We start from the raw sequence: 13,172 nt of genomic DNA on the forward strand, positions 1-13,172 counted from the left end.
CCTCCAGCTGTCCTATAGCCCACTACACAAGCACGTGACTTAGTGGCTTTATTCCTTATGTTTTGTTCATATGCTCCAATTAGTAACTTGGAACATCCCTATGACCCTAAACCAGTCAACTCTGAAAGCATCAAACCCCTGTTTGAATAGCAGCAATGACTAATGAAGACCTGAAGAGCTTAGGCCCACTGTAGGAGAGACCATCTTAAGAACCTGGTTCGAGACCATCTTAAGAACCTGAACGTGCACAAGTCCATGGGACCTGATGAAACCCATCCGCAGGTCCTGAAGGAGCTGGCGAATGAAGTTGCTGAACCACTGTCCGTCGTATTTGAAAAATCCTGGCAGTCAGGTGAAGTTCCTGGTGACTGGAAGAAGGGTAATATAACCCCATTTCAAGAAGCGGAAGGTGGAAGACCCAAAGAACTACAGACCAGTCAGCCTCACCTCTGTGCCTGGCAAAATCTTGGAGCAGATTCTCTTGGAAAGCATGCTAAGGCACATGAAAAATAACGAGGTGGTTGGTGACAGCCAACATGGCTTCACTAAGCGGAAATCCTGCCTGACCAATTTGGTGGCCTTCTATGACGGGGCTACGGAACTGATGGACAGGGGCAGAGCAGCTGACGTCATCTACCTGGACTTGGGCAAAGCGTTCGGCACTGTCCCGCATGACATCCTTGTCTCTAAATTGGAGAGACATCAATTTGATAGATGGACCACTCGGTGGATAAAGAACTGGCTCAATGGCACACACAAAGAGTTGTGGTAAATGGCTCGATGTCCAGTTGGAAAACAGTAACAAGTGGTGTCCCTCAGGGATCGGTGTTGGGACCGGTCCTGTTCAACATCTTTGTCGGCGACATGGACAGTGGGATTGATGCGCCCTCAGCAAGTTTGCCGACGACACCAAGCTGTGTGGTTCGGTTCACACGCTGGAGGGAAGGGATGCCATCCAGAGGGACCTTGACACGCTTGTGAGGTGGGCCGATGCCAACCTTATGAAGTTTAACCAAGCCAAATGCAAGGTCCTACACCTGGGTCGGGGCAATCCCAGGCACTGCTACAGGTTGGGCGGAGAAGAGATTCAGAGCAGCCCTGAGGAGAAGGACTTGGGGGTGTTGGTTGATGAGAAACTTAACACGAGCCAGTTTTAGTGTGCACTTGCAGCCCAGAAAGCCAACTGTATCCTGGGCTGCATCAAAAGAAGCGTGACCAGCAGGTCAAAGGAGGTGATCCTGCCCCTCTACTCTGCTCTCGTGAGACCTCACTTGAAGTACTGTGTGCAGTTCTGGTGTCCTCAACATAAAAAGGACATGGAGCTGTTGGAGCAAGTCCAGAGGAGGCCACGAGGATCATAAGAGGGCTGCAGCACCTCCTATATGAAGACAGGCTGAGAAAGTTGGGGCTGTTCAGCCTGCAGAAGAGAGGCTGCGTGGAAACCTCAGAGCAGCCTTCCAGTATCTGAAGGGGGCCCATAAGGATGCTGGGGAGGGACTCTTCATCAGGGACTGTAGTGGTAGGACAAGGGGTAATGGCTTCAAACTTAAACAGGGGAAGTTTAGATTAAGAAGGAAGGAAGAAGTTCTTTACAGTGAGGGTGGTGAGGCACTGGAATGGGTTGCCAAAGGAAGCTGTGAATGCTCCATCCCTGGCAGTGTTCAAGGCCAGGTTGGACAGAGCCTTGGACGACATGGTTTAGTGTGAGGTGTCCCTGCCCATGGCAGGGAGTTGGAACTAGATGATCTTAAGGTTCTTTCCAACCCTAACTATTCTATGATTCTATGACACTCATCATAACATCAGTAAAGTTTGATGTAATTTCCACACCAGTTGTCTTGTGTATTGAACAGAAAGAGATGAGACAACAGAGTGACCTGGGAAAAGATTCAGTAAGCTTCCCACCATCAACAAGTAAGCCGAGAGTTACCAGGCACAAACACATTGTTACTACAAGAAACGGAGCTCCCCCTCTTCTCCTATTCCTTCTAGCGATCCTGCCCAACAATCTTGCTGAGGAGGCCAAGCCATCTTCTGACCCCTCTGTTGTGCCACTACGTTTCAAAAGCGTTCTACTTCAAGAGGATCACAGCTCTCGGGCTGCTGGATTTCCCTTTGAGATTTCTCAGGCAAAAGTACACATGCACAATTGTAACAGGATACTCAGCAAGCACAGTATACTGACCTGGATGGTGAATTTGTGCATGTCAGTGCACAACACATCTAGGGGTTCTCTTACCAATTCTCTGATAAGGGTGAGGGCAGACAGAAACTTAGGCAAACAGTGATAACCCTCAATGGGTTATCTGGCCTCTATTTCAATGTGAGAAAGAGGGTGTCATGAAAAAGCCCAGACACATGGTGGTCCTAAGCAAATAGCAAATAAAAGTCCAAGACAAAAAAAATAAAGGCTGGGAGAAGCTGGTACCAGTTGAATTGGTTTCATCTTTCCTTGTCACGTTGCTGTCAGACAAGTAACTGCTGGAGGTGGCACTGACTCATCAGCACTGCCTCACAGCCTTCCTGATGAAGCAAAGCCACAGTCTCATGGCAGCAGATCTGGTGACGGAAGACTGAGCTTTCAGCTTCTAGGTAGGAGTGAAAATCTGCATCAGAGTGGTCTCAAACGCCTTCATGAGGTGCAAGAACCACCCTCTTCCTAAAATTGTGGAAGCCAATAATGAAACAAGAAAAACGTTACATATAGCAGAGAAGAAAAGGAAGACAAGGGCCTTGAAAAACAAATCTGTTTGGCCCTGTGCAAAACAGAAAGAAAATCAGTGCGAAAGCTAACCCAACTTTCAGAACGTTAATTTGGGTCTCAGACCACTTCAAATCCTTGTCAAGCCACAGACATTCCAAGTGACCTTGAGATTCCTAAACTGAGGACAAGAGTGCTACCCTACTTTAAAAATAAGGAGCAGTGATGTTACGGTTACTAAGGCTATTTAAATACGGTAGGCTGAATAAGCAGAACCTTCTCCACTTACCATCCCTGGTGCTAAGGAAAGGCGCCTCTCCTGCTGATCCCCCAGGATCCTGGGCATCCGGAGCAGCTGATCCTATTTGCGTGCACTCGGCAGCAGAGGGGGCTGTTGCTGCCTTTTCAGCAGCTCTTCTCGCTGCCATCTTTTGTGCAAAGATGCTTTTTCTGCCAGATGCCACCTTCACCTGCAAACAGGGAAGCCATGTGTCACCGCTTCCCAGACTCCCCCGCACACCTGCCATTAACAAATGTATAGATCTGATCCTAAAGACACCCTCAAATCAGGCTTTGGGACGTGATACAGAGAAGCTACTGGCAGCCACCTGCGTTTTCTATACGTGTGCTGTTCTTATTTTAACACAGGTTTTAATGCTAGGACAAGAAAGACAATAACACAAATGTTTTTTCTACCTAGAGAAGGAAGATGATTAATTAGAAGTGAATTCAAGCCAGGCAGGTACACCTAAAATATCGCCAAATACAACAGTTCCAGCTTTCCTGCTGCTCAGAAACTCTGCATAGCTGAATACTTTGGATTTCTGAGGATAAAGGAGGCTGTACTGCACTGTGCTCACCACATGCTTGGAACAGGCTTCTTATAAGGTGATTAGAGAGCAGCAGGGTGAAAAGATTTACACAGTAAGAAATGGGCACCTAAATAATGCTAAAATAATCCTGACTAAATTACTGTGTTGCTTGCCTAGGTGATGGAAGGGCATGGCTTTGAACAGCCTTGAAGAGGATGCACAGGAAATCCAAAGCAGACTAAGCAGAAAACCACCCTTTTGCATGTCCCCAGTCCAGAGAAGAAGCTTAAAAGACACTCTGAACATCCTGCAGCTGCTTTGTGCACTCCTGCATTAGATAAACAGAACTGGTAGTTTCAAAAGTATCACTCTTTCAAAAAAGCTGTCCTTCAAAATAAGCTATCTCTTCAAAGCAACAACTATCAATCACATACCAATTCCCAGCATCTAACTCCCACTCAACTAGCAGCTCTTGCTATTGCCGCAATGCCTGGTGATAGCAGCCACGGCTTCCAGTTTTACAGCCTCAGAAATGATGCCAAAATCCAAAAAGCTGCAAAAGATAATCTGTGCAACCACACTCAAATGTCATGTCAGGAGAAACCAGGTGCAGCTTCAGTAAGCATGGACTTAAACCTGGTGGATAAATTAACAAAGGTTGATCCTCAGAGAAAAACAAGCAGAACAGGATCAATACTATTACAGCAGCGCAGATTTTATCTACCTCACTAAAGTCAGCTGAAGGGGATCACCTTTTCCTAAACCAAAAGGATTCTTGTGTTATTTAACTGCAGGGTGTGAGGTACCTACCTGATGGCAGCTTGGTAGAACTCTCTCCTACACTAAGGGAGCAAATGTGAGAGAGATGCAGAGCTAGCTCAAAACCTCCAGCAGGCAAAGTCACTTATTTTGAGTCCTACCACCCACCAAGCATCAGGCTTTGTTGTGGCCAAGTTTTAATCATGAATAAGGTACCGTAAAAGAGCTGCTCCCAATCTTACCTCACTTTTTATCTCAGAGCGGTGAAACGTCCTTGGAAATGGGTCTCCAGTGGGCACTGGCATGGTCACTGCTGCTGCACTCGTGTCTCGTTCCTGCAGCAAAAAATTAAAGCCCTGTAGAAAGCACCACAACAGCCAGACATATCATTTCATATCATTTAGCTAAGAGTGGACTCAAAATCTCTCAGCTCTGCAGCTCACAAGCTTCCTGCTACATCACTGTCAGGCTCAGAATACCTTGTGCTTATTTAGAGACAAAGCGAGGCTATTTTCCAAAAGGCTGGGCTGCCAAACTCCAAGAATCAGATAAAGGAAAATCTGGGCCAGTGCAAAGCAACGAGAACATCCTCCTTAGAAAGTCCAGAAACTCACCCAAATCCACACTGGAGCACACGTCTGCATGCAGGCAGCATGTCCTGTAGGCAGTCTGGACTGGAAAACAGCTTCAGACCCATATTTAACTGACAGCAAAAATATACCCAAAGAACTTTTCTTTCAAGGTGCTCCCTGAAAGAGCAGTTGTAGCACAACTACAGTGCTACAACCGCTTCACTACACTGTAGAAAGAAAAAGCAGCAACAGAACCTTTCATCCCTGTCCACTTAGTTCACAGCATTCAAAAAAGGAGGGAAAACCAACCAAACAACAACCAACCAACCAAAACCCCAACCAAACTAGAGCATCACATAAAACCCAGACATACAATAATTTTACTGAAGACTGCTGTAATGTGTCGATCATGACTCTCCAGTCTTTCCTCTGGATCTTCATCCTCAAAGTGGACATAGGCATTTTTGATCTTTGACTTTTTTGGAGGAGCTGGAGTTAGAGCTGGCAAAGTATCAGGAAAATCTGGGGAGGGGAAATAATAAGATAAAAAAATAAAAGCAGTGAGGTTACTCATATATAACTACTGTGCAATAGGTACCAGACCAAGGCTCCTTAATAGCACCTATTGCTTTGATGAGAAACCAAGAAGATGAGGAAGCAATAAGAGCCCTCTGTCTCTGACTTGCACTGGATAGTGGAGAGAAACATACTCAATTTTATTAGTTATGTATTGGCATCAAGGTCTTTTCAATGAGCTCCATAAGCAGGAAAGGGTACTGAGGCCTGACTGCAAGTATTAAGGGAAGAAGCAAGGCTCTACAGAAACAAATAGTGTCCTTTCAGGTTACGTTCAGGTACAATTCCACTGCCAGCTCTGAGTGATTTGTATGTTCATGAGCAAGCCAAGGCCTCCTTTTCCCTGTCTATAAACTGGGTTCATGTTTTCTTACCTGGAACTAAGCACTGCAAGATTTAAGTTGTTGCTTTTAAGAAAGCACCTCAAGCTTCTCAGACTATTAAGGACATGACAGAAATGTTACAGTTACTACTGATGGAGGAAAACAAAACCAGAGGAAGGCAGCTTATCAAGCTACATCTGCTGGCTGAAAGCCGGAGCTGTTACCAGAGCTAAGCCTCAGAGATACTGAGAACAGTGTCTGGACAGATTGCAAAGTAAGCAGCGAGTGTCCAGTGGGTACAAATCACAGAAAACACCTCTTACATTGAGGCTGGCAAGGTACCACAGACAAGAGGCAACGACTTGGAAACGTGGTTCTACTGGATGCCAGTAACACTGGACCAGTGCATTTCCCAACAAGGCTAAGAACAAACAATACTGCAAGGAGGACACACATGCAGGGCAAAAGGAACACTGGGTTGAGAGGGAGGTGAAAAAGCAAGCAGTGAGGAAGACAGAAAGGGACAGAGAATTCTGGTAATTCAAATAAGCCCACAAGGGAAGTTACCATCCAACATGACCACATCCTTGCTGTCCTGTAGCGGGGGTCTCTCAGCATCTGTGGTCCTTTCCTCCCCTTTCCTCTTGTCTGCTTTCTTCACAACCTTCACTGCAGGTGAAGCTCTGGCTGCCAGGAACTGGTTTTGAAAGTGCAGCAGGTCTGCCTCGGACTCCCCAGGCTTTGGTCTCGAAAACATCCTGCCTTCTTGCTCTTGCAACTCAGTCCTGTGTGCTGTTCACATGGAAACTACTGAAGATGTGCAAAACTGGTTACAGAACTGGATTTCCTGGAGACAGGATGGGGACAGCAAGAGAAAACTATTACTTTTTGTCCCACTCTGCTGTTCCAGTACACACCACAGCCACCCTACTCCGGGATCACCCCAGGACACGACTAGTTGTACCAGAGTCCCAGACAAACTGTTCACCTTGTTCTTCATTGCCAGAGAACATGCTACTAGACAAGGCAACACCTGGTCTACCACCCAGCTGGGAGCAGAATGGCATCATTCCAGCAAAAAGCCAGCCAACAAGTGCATCACTGCCAGAATGCCAACAACACAGCCTTGGATTTGCAAAGCCACAGAAGCACCTGGTCCAAGACAACAGATTTGGCTTCCTCCATTATCAACACCAACCAAGAACATCAGAGACACAGTATCATGCAAACCTCCCCCCTCCAGCATAGTCTTCTCTGAATCCCAGCATTAGCATCCCTGTCAGGATGAAAGAGCCTGTGCATGTAGATTTGGACAATGCACTCACTCTCTCTGACTGTGCTCTCCTTCACACTCAAATCTCCCAAGTGAAAACAGGTTTTCTTCCTTATCTAGTCCCCCTGCTTTACCTCTCTCTCACTCTTTCACTGCCCTCTTATTGGCAAAAATCATGTTATTTCTAAGCACCTTCATTCACTGCCCAGGCCAGTTCTGAGTGGAAAGCCAACGGTGGTATTTATAAAGACTTTTACCTCTGTGCATGTAAGAATTTACTGGGAAGGCAACTATTCCACCTCCCTTCTCCTGGGCATGAAAATACTTGTGAGCATTACTCTCACCTCTTATTCCCAGAGCCTGGGACCATCAATCCATTTCTGACAGGCAGCAAGTAAAGTGTTTGCAAATACATTTCACACTAATTGAGTCACTGATCAGCACTAATGCTACAGACTTGGCACCTCCCACACTTGGTATGTTGAAATGTTTTGTACATATTTGATCTCTTCCACTTTTCAAAAGCCCATCAGGACTCAATATATTGTGAAGTAGGGAAGGGAAGTGGATGTGGAGTTTAAAACTGCAGTTATGTGCCATATGGATAAGCTGTACCTATGAGAAAATGAAAAGCTTGGAAGTGAATCTCTGTCTTAATCTAAGACCAAAGCAAAGTTCGATCCTTGTGCAAACACAGCCACTGCCCTGAAACCAATGTTTTGTCTTGTGCTATCATCCTACTTCATTGTAAAATATGTGGAGAGATATCTTGTGGGAAGCATGCTAACAGACACAAGAATTACTTCATGCAGTACTTATCACCTATACTTGGAATAGTTACACTATTTTCAGGGTTCTCATTCTTGACCAAGGTTGGTTAGATGTGATACTGCTGCTTCCAAGAGCACAAAGAGCTCCAGAGAGTTCTACATTTGTTGTCTTTCTAAAACCAAGGCCTCAGTGTAAAACCACAAACCATGTAAGACTCCCTGAAATTCTTTTTCCTGCCCCTCACTTTGTGCAAAAGCTGGACTAAAACCATTCAGACTTAAGAGTTTTGTGTACCAAAACAAAGTGGATTTTCAGAGGTTTCAAGGTTTCCAGGGACTCCATTCACTTCAGCACTCCATGACTGAGGAACCAGACTTCTTCATCCAATGCCAGCATCACGAGTTAGTTGCTTGATTTCAGACATCTCAAAACACTGACCTTAATGAAAGAAGAGTCCCAGAACAACAACTTCCAATTACACCAAGCCTACATACAAGAGGAACTTCCCTGTACCCTGTGTACAACAAAACCCACCCCCAGCACCCAGAGAAAACACCCTATTTCTCCACCAATGCTGTCAAGGACATCGTGGAACACTGCCACTAGCAAAGGCTACTTCAGGGCAGGAAGGGAAGGGAGCACCCTGCTACAGTGCCTTGCTACGGTTGGAGGAGGACCTAACACAAACACTCCTGGGATGCCATTGTGGTTGACTGATGCTGAGAAAGCAGAAACACTCCCTTTCAGCACAGTTCCCTTGCAACTGCCCAGCAAAAACTGCAACTTCTGCAGACAGCTCCCTTTTTGTGTCCTCCCAGCATAAGCACATACCTATTGCTGTTAATTTATGGAGCTTTCTGCCACAACAGGGGCTCCAATAGTCATACTTCAGTTGATAGGTCCCTCTTTGATATGCGTAAGTAGCACCACATGCATCAGAAGCCAAGTGTTTCATGCCCTATCATCACAGGCTTCAAAGCCAAAATGAGGATGATGCTACGATTAACTGACATAAGCAAAGTGTGCTGCTAATCTTTTTCAATAAGCCTCTTCCACACAGGGATCTCCATACACTTGTCCAAGTCTCTGTATATCAAAAGACTTAATAACATAACAGGCCTTGAAACTGCCTTCATTTACGTGAGGAACTGTCAGGCACAAGAAGCCAACTATGCAGTTATTGTCTAAAAAGGTTAGATGTTATTCCAGGAACCTTTTCCTCAAAGTAACTCCTTCCCCCATATAGATACAAAGGCCACCCAAATGTAAAGAGTTACAACAAGAGGGCAATACAGAGGTGGGCATTAGTTTGGTAAAAAAACAGCTAAAAGCTTTAAATGTTTTCTGTCCGTCATCTAACTGGGTCTAGAAATGTATAAAATCACAGAATGGTTTGGGCTGGAAAGGACCTTATGATCATCTAGTTCCAACCCCCTGCCACAGGCAGGGATGCCTGACCTCAGACCACATTGCCCAAGGCTCTGTCCAGCCTGGCCTTGAACACTTCCAGCGATGGAGCATTCACAACTTCCTTGGGCAACCCATTCCAGTGCCTCACCACCCTCACTGTAAAGAACTTCTTCCTTAGATCTAACCTGAACTTCCCCTGTTTAAGTTTGAAGCCATTACTCCTTGTCCTACCACTACAGTCCGTGATGAAGAGTCCCTCCCCAGCATCCTTGTAGGCCCCCTTCAGACAATGGAAGCTGCTCTGAGGTCTCCACGCAGCTTCTCTTCTCCAGGCTGAACAGCCCCAACTCTCTCAGCCTGTCTTCATACAGGAGCTGCTCCAGCCCCTGATCATCTTTGGGGCCCTTCTCTGGACTTGCTCCAACAACTCTGTGTCCCACCACCATTTAATACATCCAAGGCCTTTGACTTGGTCCTTCTGCAGTCCAATGAGCTAAGAATTGCTTACACACATATGGAACTTACAGACAGACAAGACAGGATGTAGTGAAAATAGTCTGCTTTCCTTTGGTACCTTTTTCCATGCCCCCTGGAAGACATCTAAGCACATCACCAACACTCACCTAACCATCATAAGGAGCAACTCTTATCCACCAGAGCTCAGAGAAACCATGCAAGAAAACTAACACACCACTGATGATCAGGCTAACCCCAGTAGCCTGTGGGCTGGTTATCTCCAATCTTGCAGCTGGCTGCTTAAGAGGTAACCACGCACAAACTGTTTGCCTAGAGGGACCACCATCTAGCCCACATGTGCAGCCACATGAGGATATTGTCCTATGAACACATGTAAGGGATCAGAAATGCTGTCAAAGCACCACAAGCACCTATACATACGAGGACATAGTGATTATTATGCAAATACACTATCATCTGCTGTGGTATCCCCTGTCTGCACTTAAAGTCTCAATAAATATCCTTCTGTCATGCTCTGGACTTTCCAAGGATACTGTTTGAAAAGCCCATCAGTGCTGCAGGAAGTTTTGCACATGCAGCTGAGGGCAGTGGTCTAAGCCAGGCTAAAAGAAGACACAAAAGCACGGAAGGCAATAAAGCACAGACTGCTTCAAATGCCCTGCACTTGTTTAATTTTGGATTAACCAGCTTCAGATCGAGCATAAACCTGCACCAGAACATCACAGAATGGCATTTACTTTACTGATAAACAAAGGTCTAGAATACTCTTCCAGTGCTTCCCAGAAGCAGCATTTAAGCTTTGGAGGCATATTACCAACCCCTGCCACTACTCTCAGCAGACATAAAGCATAAGAATAATCAGACACAGCATTTGTTTGAGCAGAGTACCACCCCACTCCTGGCCAAGGCTGTTACAGGTTCCATCAGGCTACAAAGAACTGCACTTACTTGATATAATCCAATACCATTAGGAGGGTTATTTTATTCTAGCCCATCTACAGTTGCAATGCAATTTTCTTCCACAGCAGCAGAGCCCTACAGCCCAAGGGAGACATATAACAACAAAACCCATGAACTAGACACAGTTATATCAAAGAATTGTATCACATTATAGTTTGGGTTGGAAGGGACCTTAAAGCTCATCCAGTTCCAACCCTCTGCCATGGGCAGGGACACCTTCCACTAGAGCAGGTTGCTCCAAGCCCCATCCAACCTGGCCTTGAACACTGCCAGGGATGGGGCAGCCACAGCTTCTCTGGGCACCCTGTAGCAGTGTATCACCACCCTCATAGTAAAGAATTTCTTCCTAATGTTGAATCTAAATCTTGCCTCTGTCAGTTTAAATCCATTCCCTCTTGTCCCGTCACTACATGCCCTTGTAAAAAGTCCCTCTCCAGATTTCTTGTAAGCCCCTTTAGGCTCTGGAAGCTGCTCTAACATGTCCCCTAAAGCCTTCTCTTCTCCAGGCTGCACAACCCCAACTCTCACAGCCTGCCTTCACAGGCGAGCTTACATCCTTCAGAGGGGAGGTAATCACAGGGACATTAAAAGAGAAAAGGTAGCAAGTACATGTAAAAGCACAGAGTCATCCTTGACTCCTTCCAGTTTCTGAACCCTGACACTTTTTCCCCCATCCTCAAGTCTACAACTTCACTGAAGTTACCAGTTTGGGTCAAAGAAGAACACAAGGTACTGCTGTCACAATCAGTGCCTCAACGTAACATATTTCTTCAGACCTGTTGGTTGAGGTAAGGAATTAAAAGGAGAAACAAAGAGTCAAATCTTGGCCTCTCTAAGGCAGCTCAGCAGTCAATGGAAGGGTAAAACTCTGCTCTAGTGGTCAATGAAAGCCTCACTCTGGATTCTTGGCTACTTTGCAAACGTGCATGCTCTGCTCTGTCACAAACCCACTTTCTGCACACAATACTGTAATGACCAACACCAAAACAGGCAGCAACTTCTATGGGCTATAGGGAAAGCAGGTACTTGTAAAGACCCTCCTCCCACAAGGAAACCCCCAGCCAAAGATGGCAAAACATCTCCTCAGAGGCTCCACACCTCACGCTGCTCGGATCAGACTCAGTGGCTGTCACTTTGCCTGCCAGGCACGCACCATGTGCACACCCCAGCGCCTCGCCCGCAGGAACGCTGCTGTCCCCAGCTTGCCTGAAGACTCTCTGCAACCAATAGATGGATTCAGCACGGCACGAAACAAAACTAAAGGCAACAAGCTGCTATTAACAAACTAAAGAGCAGATGCGCCCCGGCACTCCCACCGCTAAACGGGTCTGAGCCGACGTCTTACACCCGCCGGCGTGGCCCGCAGGCCTGACGGGGGGATGCTGGGCGGGGAGATCCACCGCAACACGGACCGCAGGGCGCACGGCCGCTGCCCCGGAGGCCGCACGCTGCCCGCAGCCGCGCTCCTCTTCACCCTATCGCCCAGGCGGAGCGCTGCGCCCCGCGGCCGCCCCGGCACGGCCCGCCCTGGCCCCGCACCCGCGGCCGCGCCGCACCCGCGCCGCTCACCCACCGCACTTCCGCCCGGCCGCGCGGCGGATGCTTCCGCCCGGCGGAACGTCACCTCCGCCCGCGCTTGCCAGCACCGCTGCGGCAAGGGGCGGGTCGGCGCCATCTTCCCTCCCCTCAGGGGCTGCACCCGCTGGAGACGGGCGGGTGGGAGCGCGGCGGGGCCCTGCGGTCGTTCTGAGGCAGGTCCCGCGCCGGCTCTCCCGCTGCCCAGGGACAAGGTGCGGGCAGGGTGCCCGGTGCTGCCGCCGGTGCTTGTGGGAGAAAGTCCCGCCGCTGAACTCTGCGGGCTCGCTCTTAGCCCGGGCAGCCCCACTGCGAGTTCTCTTTCGTTTGATAGAAATACAGGGCACCTGCACCAAGTAGTGTGTCTGCGCGTGTAGAAATACGTGTGTGTAAATGTAGGATCTTTTGAATCCTACAGTAGGATCTAATGAAAATGTGTCTTTTCATTATAGGGTGTTGATATGCCTGGGGCTGGAGGTGTTTCAGGAGAGCAGATACATAAAGCTACATAAACATGGCTATTATTTGTTATTCATGCCTGATTATTCATTTATTATAAATGCCAGGCACTATTAGAAAGTACTGGAAAGCTGTCAGAACTTGCAGAAGCATTGATTTTAATGTTGGGTTTAGTGCTTGGTCGCCTTTCAGCCTTTTTAGCTGGGAGATGAGTTCTGTGAGCATGGGAACAGGCTGAGATTGTCAGCCTGGCTTGGACTGTACCGGTGTGCACACTGTTTGGGAAGCACTCACCACAAATGCCCTCATGCTTTAAGAAATGCAGCACTTCCTAGGCTACTGGATCTCTCTGGGGTCTTTTATCCCTTCAGAAAGCTGTGGTGCTACAGCAAAATCATAGAAAGGTTTGGGTTGGAAAGGACCTTAAGATCATCCAGTTCCAACCCCCTGCCACGGGCAGGGACATCTCGTGCTAAACCATGTCAGCCAAGGCTCTGTCCAACC

General features: G+C 47.4%; 1 protein-coding gene across 6 annotated transcripts in view; it reads right to left on the reverse strand.

Moving 5' to 3' along the window:
• The window catches only part of RPAP1 (RNA polymerase II associated protein 1), a 43,839-nt gene extending 31,609 nt beyond the window's left edge, over window positions 1–12,230 (reverse strand). For 3 of the 6 annotated variants that reach the window (XR_003990957.1, XR_003990958.1, XM_030482963.1), the window contains exons 1-5: window positions 8,082–9,212; window positions 6,311–6,590; window positions 5,218–5,366; window positions 4,515–4,607; window positions 2,991–3,171 (exon numbers count right to left, since the gene is read on the reverse strand). Coding sequence is in view for 4 of the 6 variants with exons in the window: in XM_030482963.1 (XP_030338823.1) it covers window positions 2,991–3,171; window positions 4,515–4,607; window positions 5,218–5,366; window positions 6,311–6,500 (613 nt within the window). In the remaining 2 variants the exon portion in view is untranslated. Of the gene's footprint in view, window positions 1–2,990; window positions 3,172–4,514; window positions 4,608–5,217; window positions 5,367–6,310; window positions 6,591–8,081; window positions 9,213–12,034; window positions 12,106–12,207 lie in introns of those variants that run through there. The other 3 variants (XM_030482961.1, XM_030482962.1, XM_030482960.1) reach the window with 3 other exon arrangements.
• Between the last annotated feature and the right edge of the window lie 942 nt (window positions 12,231–13,172).

Source organism: Strigops habroptila, chromosome 4 (genome assembly GCF_004027225.2).
Source record: "Strigops habroptila isolate Jane chromosome 4, bStrHab1.2.pri, whole genome shotgun sequence".
Lineage (NCBI taxonomy): Eukaryota > Metazoa > Chordata > Aves > Psittaciformes > Psittacidae > Strigops > Strigops habroptila.